The 14,460-nt window shown below is 39.1% G+C and overlaps 1 protein-coding gene across 1 annotated transcript in view; it reads left to right on the top strand.

Annotated features, from left to right (window-relative positions):
* Positions 1–12,871, top strand: part of CAPN10 (calpain 10) — a 40,112-nt gene extending 27,241 nt beyond the window's left edge. The window contains exon 12 of the mRNA XM_089685457.1: positions 12,553–12,871. Within this exon, the coding sequence (XP_089541583.1) occupies positions 12,553–12,579 (27 nt within the window). The 3' untranslated portion in view covers positions 12,580–12,871. The remainder of the gene's footprint in view (positions 1–12,552) is intronic.
* Positions 12,872–14,460: the final 1,589 nt, after the last annotated feature.

The following is a 14,460-nucleotide window of genomic DNA, read 5'->3' as shown; positions in this document are numbered from 1 at the left end:
AAAAAAAAAAAAAAGGGCTACAGATAAGATACATCAAAAGCGAGGGGGGGAGGGGGGGGGAATACTACACTCACACAGAGGGGGTCAAGCTTTAGCTAATAGATAGTCATAAAGCTGTCGGATAATGGTTGAGGAATCCCATGTCCAAATTAAGGCCGTTATCTTTAGTGTCAAATAGAATTATCATTCTTAGTTCAAATGTTTTTCTTTCCTGGATGGATTTGAATTTTCCTTTCAGAACTAAAATATTGAGGTCTTCCATATTGTGGCCTGGTTGTGAGAAATGGTGTCCTACAGGTGTGCAGAGGTCATCTTCTTTATGTTCCTTGATGGTATGTCTGTGCAAATTCATCCTTGTTTGCAACTTCTGTCCTGTTTCTCCAACATAAGATTCTTTGCTGCATTTTCTGCACTGGATAAGGTACACAACATTACTGGAGGTGCAGCTGTATGATCCGGAAATATTGAAGATTCCTTTTGAGTGTCTGACACTTTTTGATGGATTGATTTGGTTGCACAGTTTGCAGCGTTTCTTATTGCAGGGTTTGGTTCCATTATTTGTGACATCATAATCAGAAGGAAGTTTCCTACTGATTAGTTTATTTCTGAGGTTGGGGGGTTGTCTGAAGGCCAGTATTGGGGGTTGCTGGAATATTTCTTTCAGAGTTCCATCCTCTGTTATGATGGGTTGTAAATCTTTGATTATTTTTCTTATTCCTTCTAGTGTTGGGTTGTATGTGGTTACTAGAGGTACACGGTTGTTTGTTTTTTTTCTCTTTGTACTGAAGTAGATTTTCTCTTCGGGTCCTCAAGGCTGTGTTTATGCTGGTGTTGATAGTTTTGTCCTTGTAACCCTTCTTATGGAAGGCGTCTGCTAGTGTCCCGAGATGTTTATCTCTGTCTCTTGGGTCAGAACATATTCGGTGGTATCTAATGGCCTGACTGTGTATGATGGCAGTTTCGTGTGTTGGGGGTGGAAGCTGGAACTGTGGAGGTATTTGCATCTGTCAGTGGGTTTCCTGTATATTGAGGTGTGAAGCGTATCATCCCTGATGTATACTGTGGTGTCTAGGAAGTTGACATGTGTGTTTGAGTATTCCATTTTTAGTTTTATTGATGGATGAAAAGTGTTCATCAATGAGTAAAATTGTTTTAGATTTTCTTCACCTTCTGTCCATATGATGAAAATATCATCAATATAGCGAAAGTATCTGTATGGTTTTTGTTCCATGCTGTTCAGGAATTGTTCCTCCATGTCAGCCATAAATACATTTCCATATTGGGGTGCCATTTTACTTCCCATCGCAGTGCCCATACATTGAAGATAGATGTCTTTATTGAAAGCAAAGTAGTTGTGTGTGTAAGTATGAATTCAATGAGCTGTGTAACATCCTCAGCAGTGTATTTGTTGTTTGGTGAGGATGATAAGGATCTGTGACATGCAGCTAATCCATCCTTGTGAGGAATATTACTATACAGGGATACTACATCCATAGTCACTAGAAGTGTATTAGATGGTAATTGCTGTATGTTGTTGATCTTGTTCAGAAAGTCAGTTGTGTCTTGCAGGAAACTAGCCGTATTCATGACTAACGGTTTTAAAAATTTTTCTACAAAGCCTGAGATTTGTTCGGTGAGTGTATTCATACCTGTTATGATGGGTCTGCCTGGATTTCCAGGCTTGTGGACTTTGGGCAGCATGTAGAAGTCCCCGAACAGCTGCTTCACACCTCCACAAGGACGCAACCCCAAACTGGACACCTATATTGATAGCTTCAGATTGCGAGCTACATCCCTGATATCCACCCAGCAAAAGAAAATTCTGTACAATCTTTCACCACTAGAGCGAAGGGCTATACACGATTTGCGCAACAATCAGGCCATCACCATCAAACCAGCGGACAAGGGGAGCAGTTGTTGTGATGGATACAAACAAATACATACAAGAAGGCCAGAGGCAGCTGGAAAATGCCACTTACTATAAAAAAACTGGATTATGATCCTACCCAGGACTTTACAAAGCAATTAAAAGGTCTCATTAAAACACTTCCAGCCCACCTACATTCAGAACTTATAAATGCGATTCCGGATCATCCAGAAATCGGGGACTTCTACATGCTGCCCAAAGTCCACAAGCCAGGAAATCCAGGCAGATCCATCATAACAGGTATGAATTCACTCACCGAACAAATCTCAGGCTTTGTAGAAAAAATTTTAAAACCGTTAGTCATGAATACGGCTAGTTTCCTGCAAGACACAACTGACTTTCTGAACAAGATCAACAACATACAGCAATTACCATCTAATACACTTCTAGTGACTATGGATGTAGTATCCCTGTATAGTAATATCCCTCACAAGGATGGATTAGCTGCATGTCACAGATCCTTATCATCCTCACCAAACAACAAATACACTGCTGAGGATGTTACACAGCTCATTGAATTTATACTTACACACACAACTACTTTGCTTTCAATAAAGACATCTATCTTCAATGTATGGGCACTGCGATGGGAAGTAAAATGGCACCCCAATATGGAAATGTATTTATGGCTGACATGGAAGAACAATTCCTGAACAGCATGGAACAAAAACCATACAGATACTTTCGCTATATTGATGATATTTTCATCATATGGACAGAAGGTGAAGAAAATCTAAAACCATTTTACTCATTGATGAACGCTTTTCATCCATCAAAACTAAAAATGGAATACTCAAACACACACGTCAACTTCCTAGACACCACAGTATACATCAGGGATGATACGCTTCACACCTCAATATACAGGAAACCCACTGACAGATGCAAATACCTCCACAGTTCCAGCTTCCACCCCCAACACACGAAACGTGCCATCATACACAGTCAGCCCACTAGATACCACCGAATATGTTCTGACCCAAGAGACAGAGGTAAACATCTTGGGACACTAGCAGACGCCTTCCATAAGAAGGGTTACAAGGACAAAACTATCAACACCAGCATAAACACAGCCTTGAGGACCCGAAGAGAAAATCTACTTCAGTACAAAGAGAAAAAAACAAACAACCGTGTACCTCTAGTAACCACATACAACCCAACACTAGAAGGAATAAGAAAAATAATCAAAGATTTACAACCCATCATAACAGAGGATGGAACTCTGAAAGAAATATTCCAGCAACCCCCAATACTGGTTTTCAGACAACCCCCCAACCTCAGAAATAAACTAATCAGTAGGAAACTTCCTTCTGATTATGATGTCACAAATAATGGAGCCAAACCCTGCAATAAGAAACGCTGCAAACTGTGCAACCAAATCAATCCATCAAAAAGTGTCAGACACTCAAAAGGGATCTTCAATATTTCCGGATCATACAGCTGCACCTCCAGTAATGTTGTGTACCTTATCCAGTGCAGAAAATGCAGCAAAGGATCTTATGTTGGAGAAACAGGACAGAAGTTGCAAACAAGGATGAATTTGCACAGACATACCATCAAGGAACATAAAGAAGATGACCTCTGCACACCTGTAGGACACCATTTCACACAACCATATAAAATTGGAAAGAAACAGCGCTAGGTGTCTAATAATTATACAGATGAATGAGTATATGGATTACAAAGATGATTAGTTAAGCTGCTAGCATAGAAAGTAAACCTCAAGAAACTTCGGATAATAAGTCATAAAATATGCAGCGCTCATAAATTAGGTCTCAAGATCCACAGGAACCTATTAGCATATAATTGTTCTAAATATACCATTAAATATAAAGCATATAGAATTGGTGACTTCTATGGTGCATCCCCGGTTAGGGAACCGGAACAAAGTTCGTGACTCTTGTGTTGGACAAGCTGAAAGAAGTTTGCACTAACCAGATATCTCAGCACATGGAGCATGGAGTAATTAAGACCTACTCCTGGTACTCTGAAAGAAAGCCACTGGAAAGGATGATGTCATCTAATCTCTCGCCACTAGATGTCATGTTCCCAGAACAGCAGGATGATGATTCCAAAAATGCACATCAGCCAGTAAGGAGATGAATCCAGCAAGCCAGCCAGCATCACACAGGAGACCAAGAGGAACCAGGCACCTTCAAAAAGCCCAGGCTCCCTCCAATAAAGAGAGCCACAGGCCAGAAGCTTTGATAGTGTAGTATTGCATTTAATAGGTGGTAATTCAAAATGACAAGAAAAACAACACTTACAAAATTGGTCACAGGAACAAGGGGCAGCTAAAGGATATGTCCAGACAGTAGGGGGGCACCTCATTGACGCGTTTCGTGTCAACACACGTTTTCAAAGGGGGTGCATTGCAGGGAAATTGATCGTTTTTATATTCCGCGGTGCGCATGCGCAGTACGCACCGGTGACGTCATTGCGGTAAAGCCGCGCATGCGCAGTACGCACATACGGCGGCCATTTTCTTGAAGAACAGTGCAGATGGACAACAGAAGGTGAAACCCATACTAAGGGATGCAGATGGAGACAGTCTAATCTGTGGAGCCATTACTATGCAGTGAGGCAAACGAGGAATGCTAACCTTATGTGCAAAGTATATATCGTTATTAAACATGGGAAAACAACCATATAAACAGCCTCTGTAGACATGGCTCACAAAAAGACTATATAGGGACATAGGTTAATATGTGTATATGTAATTACGATGGGAACTATTCGGACAGGTATTCAACCTGGTGAATGAGTATATAGGCATAACGCAGGAACATAGGGTGAATAGTTGTCAAAAAAGCCCGTCATATATGCAGCATGACCATGCATATTAAACGTTCTCATACTGCGCCATATGTACCTAGGTATTGCATGCAATGACAAACTGTGGAGTCATACCACTAAAATATAACAGATAAACGTCTAAAATTACAAAAACGCATGTGACCACAGTACATGCATAAAGTGAAAAGCATATGTTTAAATAACAATGAACAATAAAGGGGACATTAATAGGAGTGTGAATAAATTAAAATCCACATGGTAAAAACGCATCCGAAAGCCGTGGGCACAACAGATATAACATATGCGGATTGCAGTTGTAAAAATGTTACAATAATAAAGGTATTTAATATAATGATAAAAGCAATAAAAAGCAATAAAGGCAATATAAGAACAATGGAAAACATAATAAGAACATTTATAAAAAACATTATAAGAAACAGCCAAACCTCACAAGAAAAAACGAACTGACGGCAACGCATGTCATAAAAATTTAGCTTAAAATAGAAGTTATGATAAATGCAGATTAACTAGTGTCAATAAAACAATTTATATCCAACTCAATGTTAAGGCCTAAAGGTGATGATGTACGTAATAAATAGATCCATTTTGTTTCTAACCTAGAGACTGCTCTACGTTTATGGACTCCTCTCCAATGCTTATGGACCATGTCAATGCCAATAAACTTGAGTGAATGAGGATCCTGATTATGTTGTTCGCGAAAGTGCATAGATAAAGAGTGTTCTTTGAAACCCTTCTTTATATTTTTGAGATGTTCACGTAGCCGATCCCTTAGTCTCCTGGTAGTTCTGCCAACGTACTGTTTACCGCAGGAACATTCAAGCAGATAAACAACATGGAGACTGTTACATGTGATAGTAGAGTCTATCGTGTATTGTTTGCCAGTAGAGCGAGAACAAAAGGTAAAAATGGGCGATTTATGGACGCCATTACAAACACATAACATGCATCGGTTGCATGGGAAGAAACCTTTACGATTAAAAAACGTAATCTGTCTCGGTGGATTTACCACATTTGGAGCGAGTTTATTCCTCAAAGAGGAAGCTCTTCTATAAGTTATTTCTGGTAGATCAGGTAGCGAGCTACCTAGTACTGGATCACTTTTGAGGATAGACCAGTGTTTACGAATGATCTTAGCAACATCTTTGTACTGGGCAGAGAAATTAGTGATAAAGGGACAGAACCTGTTATCATTATTTATATTTTTATTTTGTTGTCCAGTAGAAAGGAGCAGCTCTCTATTGGTGTTCTCAACATTATTGATTTCTGTCTGCAGAGTATTATCATTGTAGCCTTTTTCCACAAACCTCTTTTTAAGGATATTAGATTGTTGGATAAAATCCTCAACATTATCGCAATTACGACGAACCCTCAGGAATTGACCCCTAGGTATGTTGTTCAACCATCTAGGGAGGTGACAGCTATTAGTTGGAATAAAGCTGTTTCGGTCAGTCTGTTTAAAAAAAGTTTTGGTAGATAGCCCTGTACCGTTATTAAAAATGTTTAAATCTAAGAAGTTAATTTCTTGGAAATCATATTGGAAGGTCAATTGGATGTTATTAGTGTTGTAATTCAAGGTTGTGAAAAAATTGGTCAGTGAGAATTCATCCCCATCCCATAGTAAGAAGATATCATCGATATATCGACAATATAAACACAGATGTGGCCAATCCCTGGAGTAGATGATCTCTTCCTCCCAATAAGCCATAAATAGATTAGCAAGGCTCGGCGCAAACTTTGCCCCCATTGCAACTCCAGTAATCTGAAGGTAATATTTATTGCTGAAAAAGAAGTAATTATGGCACATAGCAAATTTGAGGAGATCTAGTATGAAACATTTCTGTAATGGGGGTATGTCCACAGCACCTTTCAAGTAGTGATCCACTGCTTGGAGACCATCCTCATGTTTTATGTTGCTGTAAAGGGCGGAAACATCCGCAGTTACTAGATAAGTGGGTTTGGTCAATCTGATGTCCTTAATAATAGATAGCAATTGCTTTGAATCTCTTAAAAAGGCTGGGGTATTTATTACCAACGGTTGAAGGAAACCGTCTATATACTCTCCCACCCGTGCACAAAGCGACCCTATACCGCTTACTATAGGACGGCCTGGGGGGTTGACTGGATCCTTATGAATCTTGGGAAGACAATAAATTACAGGCAGCTTGGGAGCCATGGGACATAAATAGTCCTTCTCTTTTTTGCTTAAAATTCCAGTTTCATACCCTGTCTTAATCAAAGATTTTAATTCTTTTTTATAGGCACATAGCGGGTTGCTATTAAGAAGTCTGTAGGTTTCTTTGTCTTCCAAGATATTATTTACTAGTGTAAGGTAGTCGGGTCTATTCATTACAACTACCCCTCCTCCCTTATCGGCGGGTCTCACTACTAGGTCTTTTTCTTCTAGCAAATTTTTGATAGTGCTATCAATGTGTGACTGGTCGTGGTATTTTTTGACTTTGGTACAAGTTTGGTACATTCATAGATGTGCACAAGTTTACTAGAAAATTGGCAATAAAAAGACATTTCATCAATAACCCCATTAAGAGTGACATTACTTCAACTGCAAAGGTTAATTACAAATCTTCAAACCTTAAAAATGCCTCCCTTTTTAACCCTCCTGCACATTCCCATATTACAATTTTCAAAAATATGGTTCTAAATGACCTCGGTAAAACCAAAGTCAAAAAATACCACGACCAGTCACACATTGATAGCACTATCAAAAATTTGCTAGAAGAAAAAGACCTAGTAGTGAGACCCGCCGATAAGGGAGGAGGGGTAGTTGTAATGAATAGACCCGACTACCTTACACTAGTAAATAATATCTTGGAAGACAAAGAAACCTACAGACTTCTTAATAGCAACCCGCTATGTGCCTATAAAAAAGAATTAAAATCTTTGATTAAGACAGGGTATGAAACTGGAATTTTAAGCAAAAAAGAGAAGGACTATTTATGTCCCATGGCTCCCAAGCTGCCTGTAATTTATTGTCTTCCCAAGATTCATAAGGATCCAGTCAACCCCCCAGGCCGTCCTATAGTAAGCGGTATAGGGTCGCTTTGTGCACGGGTGGGAGAGTATATAGACGGTTTCCTTCAACCGTTGGTAATAAATACCCCAGCCTTTTTAAGAGATTCAAAGCAATTGCTATCTATTATTAAGGACATCAGATTGACCAAACCCACTTATCTAGTAACTGCGGATGTTTCCGCCCTTTACAGCAACATAAAACATGAGGATGGTCTCCAAGCAGTGGATCACTACTTGAAAGGTGCTGTGGACATACCCCCATTACAGAAATGTTTCATACTAGATCTCCTCAAATTTGCTATGTGCCATAATTACTTCTTTTTCAGCAATAAATATTACCTTCAGATTACTGGAGTTGCAATGGGGGCAAAGTTTGCGCCGAGCCTTGCTAATCTATTTATGGCTTATTGGGAGGAAGAGATCATCTACTCCAGGGATTGGCCACATCTGTGTTTATATTGTCGATATATCGATGATATCTTCTTACTATGGGATGGGGATGAATTCTCACTGACCAATTTTTTCACAACCTTGAATTACAACACTAATAACATCCAATTGACCTTCCAATATGATTTCCAAGAAATTAACTTCTTAGATTTAAACATTTTTAATAACGGTACAGGGCTATCTACCAAAACTTTTTTTAAACAGACTGACCGAAACAGCTTTATTCCAACTAATAGCTGTCACCTCCCTAGATGGTTGAACAACATACCTAGGGGTCAATTCCTGAGGGTTCGTCGTAATTGCGATAATGTTGAGGATTTTATCCAACAATCTAATATCCTTAAAAAGAGGTTTGTGGAAAAAGGCTACAATGATAATACTCTGCAGACAGAAATCAATAATGTTGAGAACACCAATAGAGAGCTGCTCCTTTCTACTGGACAACAAAATAAAAATATAAATAATGATAACAGGTTCTGTCCCTTTATCACTAATTTCTCTGCCCAGTACAAAGATGTTGCTAAGATCATTCGTAAACACTGGTCTATCCTCAAAAGTGATCCAGTACTAGGTAGCTCGCTACCTGATCTACCAGAAATAACTTATAGAAGAGCTTCCTCTTTGAGGAATAAACTCGCTCCAAATGTGGTAAATCCACCGAGACAGATTACGTTTTTTAATCGTAAAGGTTTCTTCCCATGCAACCGATGCATGTTATGTGTTTGTAATGGCGTCCATAAATCGCCCATTTTTACCTTTTGTTCTCGCTCTACTGGCAAACAATACACGATAGACTCTACTATCACATGTAACAGTCTCCATGTTGTTTATCTGCTTGAATGTTCCTGCGGTAAACAGTACGTTGGCAGAACTACCAGGAGACTAAGGGATCGGCTACGTGAACATCTCAAAAATATAAAGAAGGGTTTCAAAGAACACTCTTTATCTATGCACTTTCGCGAACAACATAATCAGGATCCTCATTCACTCAAGTTTATTGGCATTGACATGGTCCATAAGCATTGGAGAGGAGTCCATAAACGTAGAGCAGTCTCTAGGTTAGAAACAAAATGGATCTATTTATTACGTACATCATCACCTTTAGGCCTTAACATTGAGTTGGATATAAATTGTTTTATTGACACTAGTTAATCTGCATTTATCATAACTTCTATTTTAAGCTAAATTTTTATGACATGCGTTGCCGTCAGTTCGTTTTTTCTTGTGAGGTTTAGCTGTTTCTTATAATGTTTTTTATAATGTTTTTTATAAATGTTCTTATTATGTTTTCCATTGTTCTTATATTGCCTTTATTGCTTTTTATTGCTTTTATCATTATATTAAATACCTTTTATTATTGTAACATTTTTACAACTGCAATCCGCATATGTTATATCTGTTGTGCCCACGGCCTTCGGATGCGTTTTTACCATGTGGATTTTAATTTATTCACACTCCTATTAATGTCCCCTTTATTGTTCATTGTTATTTAAACATATGCTTTTCACTTTATGCATGTACTGTGGTCACATGCGTTTTTGTAATTTTAGACGTTTATCTGTTATATTTTAGTGGTATGACTCCACAGTTTGTCATTGCATACAATACCTAGGTACATATGGCGCAGTATGAGAACGTTTAATATGCATGGTCATGCTGCATATATGACGGGCTTTTTTGACAACTATTCACCCTATGTTCCTGCGTTATGCCTATATACTCATTCACCAGGTTGAATACCTGTCCGAATAGTTCCCATCGTAATTACATATACACATATTAACCTATGTCCCTATATAGTCTTTTTGTGAGCCATGTCTACAGAGGCTGTTTATATGGTTGTTTTCCCATGTTTAATAACGATATATACTTTGCACATAAGGTTAGCATTCCTCGTTTGCCTCACTGCATAGTAATGGCTCCACAGATTAGACTGTCTCCATCTGCATCCCTTAGTATGGGTTTCACCTTCTGTTGTCCATCTGCACTGTTCTTCAAGAAAATGGCCGCCGTATGTGCGTACTGCGCATGCGCGGCTTTACCGCAATGACGTCACCGGTGCGTACTGCGGAATATAAAAACGATCAATTTCCCTGCAATGCACCCCCTTTGAAAACGTGTGTTGACACGAAACGCGTCAGGGAGGTGCCCCCCTACTGTCTGGACATATCCTTTAGCTGCCCCTTGTTCCTGTGACCAATTTTGTAAGTGTTGTTTTTCTTGTCATTTTGAATTACCACCTATTAAATGCAATACTACACTATCAAAGCTTCTGGCCTGTGGCTCTCTTTATTGGAGGGAGCCTGGGCTTTTTGAAGGTGCCTGGTTCCTCTTGGTCTCCTGTGTGATGCTGGCTGGCTTGCTGGATTCATCTCCTTACTGGCTGATGTGCATTTTTGGAATCATCATCCTGCTGTTCTGGGAACATGACATCTAGTGGCGAGAGATTAGATGACATCATCCTTTCCAGTGGCTTTCTTTCAGAGTACCAGGAGTAGGTCTTAATTACTCCATGCTCCATGTGCTGAGATATCTGGTTAGTGCAAACTTCTTTCAGCTTGTCCAACACAAGCGTCACGAACTTTGTTCCGGTTCCCTAACCGGGGATGCACCATAGAAGTCACCAATTCTATATGCTTTATATTTAATGGTATATTTAGAACAATTATATGCTAATAGGTTCCTGTGGATCTTGAGACCTAATTTATGAGCGCTGCATATTTTATGACTTATTTCACACAACCAGGCCACAATATGGAAGACCTCAATGTTTTAGTTCTGAAAGGAAAATTCAAATCCATCCAGGAAAGAAAAACATTTGAACTAAGAATGATAATTCTATTTGACACTAAAGATAACGGCCTTAATTTGGACATGGGATTCCTCAACCATTATCCGACAGCTTTATGACTATCTATTAGCTAAAGCTTGACCCCCTCTGTGTGAGTGTAGTATCCCCCCTCCCCCCCCTCCCCCCCTCGCTTTTGATGTATCTTATCTGTAGCCCTTTTTTTTCTCAATCCCTTTTAACATTCTGCTTAAACTTTGTGATTTGTAATAGTACTGCTTAGACCTTGAAGAAGGGGACACTCCCCGAAAGCTTGTCCTCAAAATTGTATGTTAGTGCAAATAAAAAAAGTATCACGGACAGTACTCAATTGTTTCTGTCGCAAATGCACTAATACGGCTACAATCACCTCGATTTAAATTGACAAATGGAATTATTTTGCAGTGTAAATATACCAAATGCACACAGAGAAAGATATGTCTATCTCCATACAAATAAATGCATACTACAGCAGCTGCCCTTGTCAGGGCCTTGTTTACCCATACAGGGATGCACAGTGGTTCCTTGCATTGCAGTGCAGGCAGTCCCATTGATGTAATTTTGAACCCAGCGGCCACACAAACACAGCTGCTGCTCCCAATTAGACATCTGTGTGGGTGTAGATGCACGGCCCAGAACACAAAGGGGTTTATTTACTAAAGCTGGAGAGTCCAAAATCAGACTCCCTTCTGCATAGAAACCAATCAGCTTCTAACCTCAGCTTGTTCAATGAAGCTTTGGCAATGAAACCTGGAAGCTGATTGGTTTCTATGCAGAAGGGAGTCTGATTTTGGACTCTCCAACTTTAGTAAATAAACCCCAAACTGTCTGTATTCACGGCCATGCACCTACATTTGCATAGATGCCAAATTGGGAGTAGTGGCTGTGTCCATGCATCCCAGTTGACATTAATGGGTCTTCCTGCGCAGAGATGCACAGAACATCTTTGCATCCCTGTGCAGGTAAATTGGCCCTTATATGGGTGTACGCTATAGTATGCTTCATGTTAATGAGACCTAACGGGTAACTTTAGACCAGCAAAGGCAGATGAAAACTAAATTTAACCAAGATCTATTTCAATCTGATTCTCCAATGTAACAGTGAAAAAACACATGCTCTCTACAATCTGATAATTATTTAGAATTTGAATTCCCTTGCACATAACATTATGCATTTAGAGGACCAAACTTAAGAAATTACATATGAATTATCAATGCATTCCATGTGTGGTTGATATTTGATGTCAACAGTTGTTCAGCAGGTAGGCTGAAATAAAGAGGATACCATATAGTGTGCAAACTACAAATCTATAGTTAGTACGATAACAAAAATATAGAATAGCATGGTTGTAAACTTGTGAAAGTTACATCAGACATTGAATTATTGTTGTAGTGCTTACCATAAAATAACGTTTTTGCTAACTGCAAGTAAAAATATCAATCAGCTAATTGGTGTGCAAATGTTAAGGATTTTATTTTGTTTTTTTATTTTTTTTATATAGGTTTCAGTTGTCACAGTTATGAAATAGGAAGATTTTGATCCAGTCCTCTATCATGAATATCCATCTTGTTAAAAATGGAACGGTCTATTTATTATAAATTTGTAAACTCCATTTTCCAGATACATTCATAGTGGCCTTGCAAAGGACCTGTAAAACTAGCAGCTTTTTGGAACCTCTTGGGAGTTTTCTATTAATTCTGTGAAATGTGCACTGGTATCACCAATCCTTATAAAACTGTAAACTGCCTACCTTTGCCCCATGACAATGTTTATTTTGAAATGTTTACTGTGCAGTTAAATTAAAACTGGAGAAAATATGATTTGTTCTTTTATCCAAAATTTATTTTAAGGTATAGCTGATATTTTCAAAGCTTAAAATATTCCTCAAATTTTGAAAAAGTACACTGCGGGAGTTCACTAAAACTCAAGCAGACCGTATCTGGATTTGATTTTCTCCAGAGAGAAAAATGTGTTGTTCCAATATTGTAGGAACTGTTGATTAACTGCTTCTGCGCTGCCCTATAGCAGAAATACTGGTACAGGGCAGCACGGGTGCGCAAAATCACATTTGTGTATATATACATGATTTTACCTACCCGCACCACCATTCGCAGCCTTGGCTGTCAATCACTGGGTCACGGCCGGTGATTCTCCGCTGGCACCCAGCGGTCTCCGAGAATTTCCGACGGAGGAGAGACCTGTATGTAAACAATACAGATCTCTCCCCTGTCAGCTCCTGCACACTGCTTTGCATGGCTCTGCATAGCAGAGCCATACAAACCAGTGTGCTTACAGTGAAGCAAACACACAGCCAACATAGTAAAACAGCACACAGTTAACCCTTTGATCGCCCCACATGTTAACCCCTTCCTGCCCAGTGTCATTAGTACAGTGTTAGTGCTTTTTATTAGCACTGATCACTGTATTTGTGTCACTAGGGATGTCCGTGACACCAAGTCAGTTCCCCCCAGTGTCAGAATGCCCGCCACAGTTCCGCTATAAGTTGCTGATCGCTGCCACTAGCAAAAAAAAAAAAAAAATTCCAGTATATATACTGCCATTTGTAGATGCTATAACTTTCACGTAAACTAATTAAGTTACGCTTGTTGGGATTTTTTTTTAAAATGACGTAGCCGAATACATTTTGGCCTAAATTTGTAACTAAATTAGATTTTTTTAAAAAACCTTTTTACTAGACATGTTTTAATAGCAAAAAGTAAAAAATATTGTTTTTTGGTTTTTTGTTTTTTTTTAATTTTCGGTCTTTTTTTGTTTATAGCACAAAAAATAAAAACCGCAGAGGCGATCAAATACCACTGAGAGAAAAATCTATATGTGGGGGAAAAAAGGACATAAATTTCATTTGGGTGCAGCGTTGTCAAAGTAACGCAGCGCCGTACCGCAGAAAATGGCCTGGTCAGGAAGGGGGGTAAATCCTCTGGAGGGGAAGTGGTTAAAGTCACAACTCCCAATTGGCATTTATGTCTCTGGTCAGTCAATCAGACAGTAATAAAGACACTGGATCAGCATGATAGCATGTACAGTTGTGCTCAAAAGTTTGCATACCCTTGAAGAATTGGTAATATACAGCATGTGCCATTTTTAAAGAAAACATGAATGAGCAGGTAAAAAACACATTTTCTTTTATTTCCTATGGGATCCATATTCAACTGTATGTCATAACAGAATGGCACAAACATAAAACAAAACATGCCAGCCTGTAGAAAATTAAATGAACCCTGTTCAAAAGTCATGTTGGCATCAATTATAGCGTGCAGTCTTCGGAATGTCTATGAGGCCCCAAATTCTTGCAGGTGGCATAACTGTGCATTCATCTTGGCAAAATGCCTCCAGGTCATGCAAAGTCTTTGGTCGTCTTGGCACATTTGAAATCTCCCCAGAGTGGCTC

This window comes from Staurois parvus, unplaced genomic scaffold, assembly GCF_062004578.1.
Source record: "Staurois parvus isolate SC_StPar_1 unplaced genomic scaffold, SC_StPar_1.0 ptg000376l, whole genome shotgun sequence".
NCBI classification, from domain to species: Eukaryota; Metazoa; Chordata; class Amphibia; order Anura; family Ranidae; genus Staurois; species Staurois parvus.
The sequence above is the reverse complement of the archived record's forward strand: the minus strand, read 5'-3'. Positions and strand labels throughout refer to the sequence as shown.